The sequence below is a fragment of the Globicephala melas genome, chromosome X (genome assembly GCF_963455315.2).
Source record: "Globicephala melas chromosome X, mGloMel1.2, whole genome shotgun sequence".
NCBI classification, from domain to species: Eukaryota; Metazoa; Chordata; class Mammalia; order Artiodactyla; family Delphinidae; genus Globicephala; species Globicephala melas.
In genome coordinates, this window is record NC_083335.1 from 37485574 (window position 1) to 37497559 (window position 11986).

An 11986-nucleotide genomic window follows, 5' to 3' on the forward strand; every position below is an offset into this window, starting at 1 on the left:
AAGTCTATCAGTGTCATTTTTCCAACAGCATTTGCTCACATCATGTCTCTGTGTCACATTTTGGTAGTTCTCATGACATTTCAAACTTTTTCACTGTTATTTTATTTGTTACGGTGATCTGTGATCAACAATCCTTGCTGTTCCTCACTGAAGGCTAAGATGATGGTTAGCATTTCTTATTAATAAAGTTTTTTAATTAAGTATTTTTAATTAAGGTATGTACATTGTTTTGTTAGACCTAATGCTATTTCACACTTAATAGACTACAGTATAGTGGAAACATAAGTTTATATGCCCTGGGAAACCAAAAAATTCCTGGGACTCTCTTTATTGAGATATTTACTTTATTGCAGTGATCTGGAATTGAACCTGAAATATCTATGAGGTATACCTGTAAGTTCCCCACACAAGTTAGCAAATCAGTACAAGTACAGTCAACCCACCAAATCTGTGAGTTCTGCATCCACGAATTCAACAAACCATAGATTAAAAATAGATTTTTTTAAAAATCCAGAAATTTCCAACAAGCAAAACTTCAATTTGCCTCATTCAGGCAACTGTTTACATAGCATTTACATTGTATTTACAACTATTTACATGGCATTTACCTTGACTTAGGTATTATAAACTGGAGATGATTTAAAGTATACGGGAGGATGTGTATAGATTTTATGCAAATTGAACACCATTTTATCTAAGGGACTTGAGCATCCTTGGATTTTGGTGTCCGATGGGGATCCTGGAACCCATCCACCACAGATACAAAGGGACAACTGTATGTACATGCTTGTTGGATGAACACATGGGCACCTACCAGAGGACTAGATCAGAGACTTTGAGGCCCCAGGGGACAGGAAGATTTGCTTGCCCAAGTCCAGTGACTGCAAATAATCTGGGGTAACAATTTAGAGAGAGGGGCTTAATTGGCAGGCTCTCAGTTCCCAAGAGTAATCTCCAGATAGAACATGTTTCAGAGTTCTGTACTATGCATTAAAACCTCTTTCTGTAGTACTGTGTTAGGAGTAAAGCGCTGGGGTATGCCCAGGAAAGCTAGGGGTGAGCTCAAGCTAAGTCAAGTGTAATTTCCCCAAAAGAATAACTTGTGCTTGGTGACAAGGACATCCCTAACTCACAAATTATCTTAGGCAGAGAGGAAATTCAGGAACCATACTTTCTGATTCCAAAGTCAGGGCACATGGTTGGATAATAAACTACACAACTGGAAAGAATTGACTTAGATACTCTTGGGTATGTTAAAGCTTTAGTCATTAAGTGAGACATAAAGAGCATTCATTTTCTAATGGAAAATAAAATCTGCAAGAGTAATGTGTTTTGTTAATTGCCTCTATACCTAAACCCAAAGTTTTGATGTGAATCTCCAGAAATCCCCAACACACTTTTAGATAGTAGTTCAAATGTTTCGGTGCCACATTCCATACATTTGCCCGTTGAGTCTTCAGGGACAGGCAAGATGACTTTAGGCAGAGGCTCAGGAAAGTGTTCACAAAGGCCTGATCTTCCAGATGGGCTATGGAAACCTGTAAGGATTGGAAAGGTGGAGGTGTGTGGGGAGGGTTTTCCAGGTGTAGGGAATAGTATAAGCAAAGTCACAAGACTGGGTGTGGGGTGAATAAGGGAACGCCCAAGAAGGTTTGAGGAATAGTGAATCATTCGATTTGGAGCATAAGGAACAGAATGGACCAAGGGCTTGGAATGCCAGCAAGAGCGGGGGCTGCCCTAAATCTGTTTAACAACGGAGCCTCCGTAGGATATGAATTAGGAAAGTGGCTAATGGAATCTCCCCACTTGTTGAGTTTGGGAAATTAAGCCTAGTTTGCAGTTCCCCTGGACTAAGCTTTTCTCTAGCAGTGGGACGTGATGGGTTATGGTTCTGTTCCACCTCAGATTTTTACAAATCTGGCTGAAGGTCAAAGAGCCATCACCACCTCTTTCCTCTCCAACTTCTCAAGTCTGTTTTGCCCCTGGCTTCTGTTAATGGAATCTGATGAGTAGAAGCCTATTCAAAATCTTCAAGGTATTCATTCAGACTTTGGGGAAGAATCTTAAGAAGTTTTGTCCTGGGAAGGACTATCCCCTTGCTAATGCAGATTCTGATCTGTGGTAGAAAATATACTTTGTCTGCCTCCTTTCCCCAAAGACACATACATTTTAGTGTGACTTTGGCACAACTTTTTAGGTCACCTATGCTTAGAATACAGTTAACCATTTGTTGAGGACCTACTATATGCCATGACCACACTGAGAGGCAGGTATAATCCCCATTTTACAGATGAGGAAACTAAAGCGTGAAGAATTGAAGTGACTCTCCGAAGACTACACAGCTAGAGAGTGCGGCTAATGAGCCTCCAGGCTCTTTTCCCACTATACCATACTATCTTGAAGACGATCAGTCTCGTCTTCTACCTCTTGATAAGAAAATGCTACAGCCAGCCCACACTAATAGGAATTTCCAAGGAAGAAAGTTCCACAATCCCACACAATGTTTAACTGCCCTCATGATCAGGAAATCGTTCACTCTGTAACGAATATCCCTCTAAACAACGTGGAAATTCATTTCCTCTTGACTGGGTTTTTCACTCAGGGCTGTCGCTTGGCAGCTTTCCTGATATCAAAACAGCCACCAAGATCCTATTCTTACACTCCAGGAGGTCTTGGACTTGTTGGCCTCTGCCTTTGAGTGTTCTCACTGGCTCCTTTGCACCACCCCCTCCAGACAGTGCTGAGTTGGGCAAATCTCTTTGGGAGTGAGAAAGTGACACTTGAGAACATATTGGTTTATTATTACACATGGAGGAGTAAAATTAACCACACGAGGTGCCTCTGGAATTGCCGAGGGGAAGGTGGCACCACCTTTCTCATCTTGTCTGCCTTTCTCTTGAGTCCTACCTCATCTCCATTCTTAAAGCTGTTGAACCATTTAGTTGAAGGGTGTGTGTGTTACTCAGAGAAGTCCCCTGGTCCCCCAAATTCCAGTGTCCGTAGTCTCTGAATTAGTGTTCCTTTTTTTTTTTTAACTCACTAGACTCATCTTCTCATTCTGGCTCCTTCAAGAACTAAACTGAGAAACTAGTGCAAGTTCTGGCGTTAATGGTCGATCTGTGGCTGAATGTGTGTTTCTTCCCAGAAAATATACTTGCTTTTTAATCAGGGCGTTCAGTGCCTTTAAAACCAAGGGAGCAGGATCTTCACCGTGTCATCAGATATCCTTTGTGGGGCTGCTGATCCACCTTCTTGCATCCAGTTGGGTAATTCCAGAAACAAATTCAAGTCAAGAGCATCTTCTCTTTGTACTTTTGGTGTGACTGGCCTTTCTCCTGAGCAACGCAAACAGAACTTTGTCAAATATCACAGACTCTGAAAGTGCTATTGGAGAAAAGGGATTAACCACTGAAACGCTGGGTTGCCTGCCACACTACTCACACTCCTTTGGCATCTAGTTGCACATCCCGTTACACTCCCTAATATGTGTTTGAAAGCACGTGAGTTTTCTCAGTGTTTTCTCCACAAGGCCATGTCTGCGAAGAGAAACTTCTTCAAAGCCCTCCTGGGAAGTGACTTGTGGAGCGGTGAGAGGGTGCTGTTCTGGAGGAATGGGACTTCCAGGATAACAGAAAAGCAGCACCTGATGATTTGCCCTTGCATGGTGACTTCCTGCTTCATCAAACCCTAAGAGACTCCTGCTTCTCTTGTGGAGAAGTGAGGCCTAGAGCAGGGAAGTGTAGGCAAGTTTTAACTAGGAAACCCTGAGCTGCAATCCTCAGGAAGGTGGTAGGTTGTGTGAGGTGGAGGGGTAGTCAGACGACAGCTTCTGTATTGCTGTGCCTGATAACAGCCTGTTAATATTTTATCAGTGATCACATCACAGCATGTGGGGAGCCACCACTTAGGGCCAAAGAGAGAGATAACCTGCTGGACTTCCTGTTTGAGGTCTCCCCTGCTCCTTCCCGTTGAGATAACAGAACTTCTCATCAAAGCTGGGAGCCGCTCGCCCGGGGAAGCGAGACCAGGCTAGGCGAAGGCCAGGCTTCAGCCAGTTGAGGAGGAGCCCATGGGCTTCCCAGCCCGGGACCTCCATGTCCCGGAGTGGGCAGCTACAGGCACGAAAGAATACCCCGTCCGTGAGCCTAGGGCTGAGTGGGAGAGAACAGTTGACCGTGCGAGGCCTCAGTTGGCTTCCTTTAGCACTGGGCCCCTCCTCTCTCCTCTCTCCCTTCTCCCACGTCTGTGTTTGTCCTCTGTGCCAGAGCCAAAAGGCCTCAGGTTACCTGGATGGGCACTGCCTCTGCTGCCCCCAGCAGTTTCCGGGAGCCCTGCCCAGGAGAAGGAGATGAGGGGGGACGGGCTGAGCCCCAGTGTCAATCTTGCCGTTAGAGCCACTTAGGTGTCCCAGGAGCTCCTAGGTTCGCTGTGCATTGTAGCCCTGCTTCCTCCTTAGCACTGCCCTCTCCCCTATTTCTCTATTTCCCATGGTCCATCAGCTGGAGGAAGCAGTTTCTTTTGATCATCCTTCCCCCAGAAGCTCAAGTAGTTGCCAGACCCTCATTTCCTATGGGCTGGGATTTGAGGGGATTCACAAACCGTTTTTAACTAGCCCCTGACGCACCCCATCTTACGACACCTTTTCCTTATCTCTCACAGGACAGACCATATCGCGCCTGGTACCACAGGTAGGTGTGCATGTCTTATGTCTCCCTTAGATCAACTGCAGCCTCCTACGAGGCACAGATTTTACCTTGTTCACCCTTGTCACCCTCAAAGCCTTCAGCACATTGCCTGCCACCAGGTGAGAGCGCAGTTAGTGTGGGCCGGCTGGTAGCTCGCCGGCTGGAGTGCTAGCTGAATGGCTGTTTGACTGGCTGAATGCAGGTCTCTCAGAGAGCTGGAGTTTGTCTTTCCACCAAGAAGTCAGTTTCGGCCTCCTCCTCCCCTATTAATGATCACATAGCAGTGGGTCACTAGGGCCCCCAGGGGGAGAAAATATGAGTCACGCCATTATCAGAGGAATGAGGGAGGGCAGAAACATCTCTCCTTGTGCAAGGGTCAGAACCATGAGGCCAGGGAATAAACACAATGGCCTTCACTATCCCCTGGGTCTGTGGCTAATCTAAATTACTTTATGATGGAAGGCAATGGGGTGAGCTGAAAGCTGTTCAACTTGGACCCAGACTCTGGGAAACTATCTAGAGAAAGGCTTTTCTTGCTCAACCAGCCAAAGAGAACAGTTGATCTTTATCAGGTCTGCCTTAGTTTTTCTACTTGAGGATGAACTTCTAACTCCTTCCCTAGAATCCTCCCAGATTAAAAGGAAGGAGGACCTCTCTCAGCCAGCCTCAGCCTAAGAGGAAGGGAAGCTCTGTGCCCTATTTTCCTCAAAAGCCCCTACACTGCAGTGACAGACAGGGGCAGGGGGGCAGCAGCAATCTGAAGGCAAAATCCCAGACCCGTGTTGCTGTGCGAAGAGTTTCCAAGCTTATGTTCAGACTCTGACACTCTGTGGCTTCAGGGAATTTACTCACCTCCCCGGGCCTCCGTTTTGTCTCCTGTAAAAGACCTGCTTCACTGGGGGTATTTGGAGGATGCAGTGAAATCGTGGGTCTGAACGCGCTTTGGCTGCCAGGTGGTGGGTCATCAGAGCCCGTATCAGACTGCTGCCCACTCAGCACAGCAGAGTCAGGAAGGCAAATCCATTTTCCAGCCTCCGTGGCCCCCAGTCAAGGACTCCGGGTTTCCTGGTACCAGAGCAGAGGCATGACCTCTTATTAAACTTCTGTCCAAAGAGCCCTTTCTCTCCACCCTCACTCCTACCTGCAACTATTCCCTCTAAATGGGCTTGGATGTTGCGGTCCTAGCGTCTGCAACAAAAAAGGCCCACCTCAGGAATGCAAGTGTAGCGCCTCTTATAACAGGCTCCTTTGCGTTGAGGCCCGCTAGGTCTGGGGACTGAGGAAGCTGAGACTTGTAGGGCTCCAATCTTGTCAGTGTAGCCACAGTTAACATGTTTAAGAATCAACCTCCCAGTGAGGTTAGAACAGGGCCAAATCACTGGCCTCCCAAACTCCTACACCTCCAGAGGTAGAGGAATTGGAGCTAAGGTGTCATGTCTTATTCAAATGTAAGCCTAGCATCCCTGGGATGGGACAGCTAGCTGGGCCAAGGCTGGCCCAGTGGCCAGCACAGCAGGAGGGGCAGTTCCAAGTGGTTCACTTGGTGAATTGGGTCTGTTCTCCCAGATTCCCCTCACGGGAGACCCGGAGAGCGTATGTGTCCCCGATGTTACCTTGCTGGCCACACACGTTGTTTTCCTCAGACAACTTGGGACCTCTGGCAGACTCTTCGTTTTGGCTGTGAATATTGTTGGATCGGCAATCCTGTTTTGGGAGTCAGGAGACTGGGGCACTAACACCAGCCGTGTGGCCTTGGGAAAATCTCTTTACTGATGTGGGCCTTAGTTTCCCCATCCGCCAAATGGAGATTTTCTGATCTATTTCACATTCCTCATAATGGTGGCTCAGAGCTGAATGGAATAAACACATGGTCTTTTTTTTTTTTTCTTTTTTGCGGCACGCGGGCCTCTCACTGCCGTGGCCTCTCCCGCCGCGGAGCACAGGCTCTGGATGCTCAGGCCCAGCGGCCATGGCTCACGGGCCCAGCCGCTCTGTGGCACGCAGGATCCTGCCGGACCGGGGCACGAACCCGCGTCCCCCGCGTCGGCAGGCGGACCCCCAACCACTGCGCCACCAGGGAAGCCCAACACATAGCCTTTTAACAAATAAATGAAACAACTGTTGTGAGACGGGAGGATCCTTGGACGTTATGAAAAGGTTAATGTTTCCCTGGGGAGAGGGAGGGTGTCCTGCTTTCTTTCTTTTTATTTTTTTTTATTTTAATTTAAATTTTTTAAATTTACTTATCTTTGGCTGCGCTGGGTCTTTGTTGCTACGCGTGGGCTTTCTCTAGTTGTGGGCTTTCTCTAGTTGTGGGCTTTCTCTAGTTGTGGGGAGCGGGGGGCTACTCTTTCGTTGCGGTGCGCAGCCTTCTCATTGAAGTGGCTTCTCTTGTTGTAAAGCATGGGCTCTAGGTGTGCGGGCTCAGTAATTGTGGTTCGCAGGCTCAGTAGTTGTGGTTCGCGGGCTCTAGAGCTCAGGCTCAGTAGTTGTGGCTCCCGGGCTTAGTCGCTCCACGGCATGTGGGATCTTCCCGGACCAGGGATCGAACCCGTGTCCCCTGCGTTGGCAGGCAGATTCTTATCCACTGCGCCACCTGGGAAGCCCTGTGTCCTGCTTTCTTAACGTCTCCAGTAAAGTCTAGAATTTTCTATCCACCCAGTGGGGAGAAAGGCCAATTTCCATTCTACCCTCCCCTTCGCCCAATTCCCTCAGTCACACCTGCCCTGTCTGAATTAATTTGTATTAATAAAACAGTTACTCAATCAACAAGTGTTTATTGATCGCCTACTGTGTGCCCAGCACTCTTACAGATAGTCTTGGAAATATAGACAAGTCTGAGATATGGCCCCTACCCTCCAAGAGTTTACAATGTACTTGTGAAATCAGTTACATGCACATGGAAATGTAAGTATCCATCAAAAATTGTGAATGATAAGCATCAAAGAGTGAGTTTTACACTGAGGGTTAGAGGACGGAGGGGTAGGATAGGGACGGAGTGGTCAGTGGAGGCTCAGTGAAGGAGGGGTGCCGAGCAACTTCTCCAACATGAGGAAGACTTGACTAAGGGGAGAGGGCCTTCCCACTTAGGGCAGGAGCTTAAATATAGGCAAGAAGGTAGAACTGTGAAAGGCATGTCACAGACAGTCACTGGGCCCCTCCTGCTGGCACTGAGGTTTGGGGAGGTGTACTGGAGTTTGTCAGAAGCTGGTCATGGTCAAGCTTTCGGTTTGTTCGTGACTCCCACCCCGCCCCGCCCCCCCCCCCAGGGGAAATGGGGCATTTTTAGACCTTGGAGCTGGAACCGGCTGCCTGGGAATCATTCTCGACTCTTCCATCTCAACTGAAATCCCAGGCAGCAGCTCAGCTATCACTCAGATGAGGGCCTTCTAGCAGCTCTACCATATCTGGTGAAGGATGGTGGAGAGAATATGAAGGTGGCTGACAGGGGGCCCATCTGGGGCTCTGGTCTGTCAGAGACTCTGCAGTGCTCTGTGGGCAGACCCCGGGGGCCTGATCTCAGCCTTTGGGCTGATTCTCCGTTAGGCCTGAAGACTCTCTGGGGGCTGCCTCTCTGGCCCAATAGAAATACCCACTGAGGTTCCCACACATGTCCACCCAGCTTCTTAGATACCCAAGTTCTTATTCTCTCTCGGGCAGCATCAAGGAGTGGTGCCTTCCTGAGTCCCCACCTGCTCCCATGCTGTCATCCCCCAGCCAAGGCCATCTCTACAAAAACCAGTTTCCTGTTCCTAAAGAAACCATTGTGTAGGCCCTTTAACCTCGTTGTTAGCCAGGTCAAAGGGAGGCAGGGGCTTCAGTGAACGTTGGAGCTGGAGCTTCTGAGGGAGTTCCTCAGTAGAGTCAGAGTCTGCTGCCACCTTGTGCGTCCCACCACAGTTTCTTTCCTTGTGCTCTCCTCTAGCCGGGGGCTAGAGCCCTGGGCCATGATTCTGCTCTTTTTTGGTCCTCGGCTTCTTCTCCGAGCCTGCCCTCCCCGTCTCATTCTACACCCAGCTGCTCTCTGTTCCCTCCATACTGTGCGATGGCTTTATTTCGGTTCATACACAAACCAGTCTAGACACTGTGGAGTCATAACAAGAGTGGGATGGACGAGGCTCCAGGGCCCATTACTGGCCAATAAGTTTCTCTGCAGGGAGGCTTGAGAAGGAGGTTAGCGCCATGCCCACAGAACCCGCCACTTCTTCCCACCCACCCCCATCCCCCAGCAATGAGCTAAGAGCGAACCTCAGCAAGAGGAAGGGTCTTTGATCACAGAGAGGGTCAGTCAGTGGCATGTGATTAGTGGGTTTGGGGATGGATTCCCAGGTAAAGCAGAAGGTAAAGGGGAGACTCTGGGGCCTGGCCTCAGGGGGGAGTGGAGTGGAGTTGAGGGTTGGGGACTCAGGGTGGGAGATGGGGAGCCAGGATGAAGGAAACAGAAAGTCTGACTTGACAAGCATCTTGACAGTTCAGCCTGCACGCTGTCACACCAGCTCCCATTCCTGCCTTTGTTCGATCCAGTGGCCAAAGTCAGTCTATCCTCAGCAGCACCTTCTGACACGATCCAGTGGCAACGTCCCTCACCTGTGGCCCTGGGGGAGGCTGTCTACTGGTTTTCACAGACCCAGCCACCCCCGAGCTCTGGCCCCTGGTCCTTCACACATACCCTGTCAGGCTGTAGGAGTTAAACTCACTCTTGCCTTTGGGTGGTTGACCAGGCCTTGGAGAGCTCCTAGTGGCCAGGGGCTGGGCCTGGTAGGCATCGTAGTAGTTGGACCGATTTCCCCGGGGCGAGCAGGAAAAGCAGAGGATGATTCCAGCTACCAGGGAGAACAGGGAGGAAATAATGCCCAAGTAAAGAGCCTCTCCGATCTCAAATTTCATGCTGTCAGGCACCAGTGGGGAGTAGAAGTCCCGCAAGATCCCGTGAAGATTCCAGACAACAGGGATGAAGCCCAGGAGGCCTCCAAGGATGAAGAAGACTCCGCCCACCACCGCCACTCTGTCTTTGGCTCGGGACTCTTGGCAGAAGACTGTGCATCTCATGCCCACCACAGAGACAATGCAGGCCAAGGAGGAGATTGCACTGGACGTCACCATCATGGCCTGGGCAGCCTGGATGTCAGCAGGCAGGCCCAGCATGGTGCTGTAGATGTCACACTGGGTGATGCCTGTGCTGTGTGTGGCACACTCCATCCAGAGGCCCTTGGAGAAGCCGACTGCGGTCACGATGCTGGCACCGACGTAAGAGCTTGTTCGCCAGCTGGGGAGTAGCATGGCAACCAGGGTTCCCAACAGCCCCAGCAGGCCCAGGATGTAGCCCACAAGTTGGAGGCCAAGAGAGGCCATGGCAGACCTCTCAGTAGATGCGTCTTCAGGGCCTGCTCCCTCGTCTTCTGGCTGTAGCTCTTCCTCCTTAGATCCTGGGCTCTAATCCCTCATTTCAGAGTGTCTGTGCCAGGCCGACTTCTCTCCTCCTTACAAGTGTCTGTGGGTGGCCACGGGCAGGCTCAAGAAGGCATCTAGAAGACCTAAAAAAAATCCATAAACCAGATTAAATATTGACCAGAAGCTTATGAGAAACCAGAAAATGCTGGATGCCTTTTGACCTTTGTTATCTTCTTTAGAAATAACACATGAGAAAGAAAAAAAAAAAACTTTGAAAGTGGAGCCAAAATGTCATCGGCTCCTGCGTAGGTACATGCTTTAGATTGGCAGCCAGACAAAGCCAGGGGCCAGACAAGTGGCTGCTTTCCGAGAAGGTGGTGATGCCATTGTCGGTTGTGGTGACCGTGTTAACTCCAGGTCAGGCTGTAGGCTGGCTCCGCCTCCAAGGCATGCTGTTTAACGCATTACCTGGCAACAGTGCTACGGGGCCCCTCAATTGCACACCGGTGCCAAACCCCAGGAGACTGGAGTAGGAGAAACAGACCCTAAGGTATAGCCTTGGACTCTAGGTTCTTAGAGGCCTCTTGAATCTCCAGCAGCCTAGAGAGCAATGGTCTAGCCCTGGGTCATCCTGCCCACGGTGAAAGTTGACTCCAGGGCAGGTTGAGGCAGGCAACGAAGCATCTGTCTACAGTCTCAGAGTTCAAGTCCTCCCAGCCCTGCCCAAATCCCCCTCCACAGGCTAGCCTGAGGCCTCCCACGTGTATAACACACCCAGACATTTCCTGTCTGCTCTCCTAATAGTTGCGCCACCATCCCTAGGCCTCTCGGGTGATGTGGGAGGATTCAGGATTCAGAAAAGGTTGTTCCAGGGCCCGGAGGGAGCCCTGACATTCCCTAGGCTCTTTGTTAGGGGCACTGAGACAAAGGAAAAGGTAGCTGCTCTAGAATAAGGGGACTTGGTAAGAGGCAGGCATGTGAGTCAATCCTTTAGAATCTCAGAGCTGTTCAGGATTTTGCAGTGTTCAATAAGCGTCCCCCTCTCACCGCCCCCAACACTTATCAAGGTTCAAGACACTAAAGGTCAAGGGCACATCCTTCTCTCCATCCACTACAAGACCCTCCAACCCACTAGTTTTTCAAGCCACCACAAGCTGGCTATTCCATTTTAGCCTTCTTCAAGATTTCTCTTTCTGTAATCATCTCTTAAATGTGAGTATTCCTCAGAAATCCATCCTTTGCTCAATGTACACTCTGTCACTGAGCAAACTATCCACCCCCATGACATAACCTCCTACCCAACCACTGGCACTCCCAAATCTGCATAGACCTTCCTCCTGAGCTTCGAGACTTCCAGAGCAATCACCTATTTAAAATGGCCACCTGGGGGCTTCCCTGGTGGCGCAGTGGTTGAGAATCCACCTGCCGATGCAAGAGACACGGGTTCGAGCCCTGGTCTGGGAAGATCCCACATGCCGCGGAGCAACTAAGCCCGTGCGCCACGACTACTAAGCCTGCGCTCTAGAGCCCGCGAGCCACAACTACTGAGCCTGCGTGCTGCAACTATTGAAGCCCACATGCCTAGAGCCCCTGCTCCGCAACAAGAGAAGCCACAGCAATGAGAAGCCCGTGCACCACAACGAAGAGTAGCCCCCGCTCGCCACAACTAGAGAAAGTCCACGCACAGCAACAAAGACCCAACACGGCCAAAAATAAATACATAAATAATAAATAAATAAAATGCATTTAAAAAAATAAAATAAAATGTGCACCTGGAAATTTCACAGGCATCTCAAATTGGACATGTTCAAAAGAAGACTCATCACCTCTCCCATTGTACCCCTCCCCAAACAGTTCTTCCGTGGGTTCCCTGTGGTCACTGAGTGACACCTCTATTTATCTCCTTGCAC

General features: G+C 49.6%; 1 protein-coding gene across 1 annotated transcript; it reads right to left on the reverse strand.

The window, feature by feature from the left end:
• Window positions 1–9344: 9344 nt before the first annotated feature.
• CLDN2 (claudin 2) lies at window positions 9345–10037 on the reverse strand. Its single transcript, XM_030835714.2, has one exon. It carries the CDS (start codon window positions 10035–10037, stop codon window positions 9345–9347), a length of 693 nt encoding a protein of 230 aa, XP_030691574.1.
• Between the last annotated feature and the right edge of the window lie 1949 nt (window positions 10038–11986).

Coding starts and splice junctions, on each gene's coding strand:
- CLDN2 (XM_030835714.2), bottom strand. CDS start 10,037: ATGGCCTCTCTTGGCCTCCAACTTGTGGGCTACATCCTGGGCCTGCTG.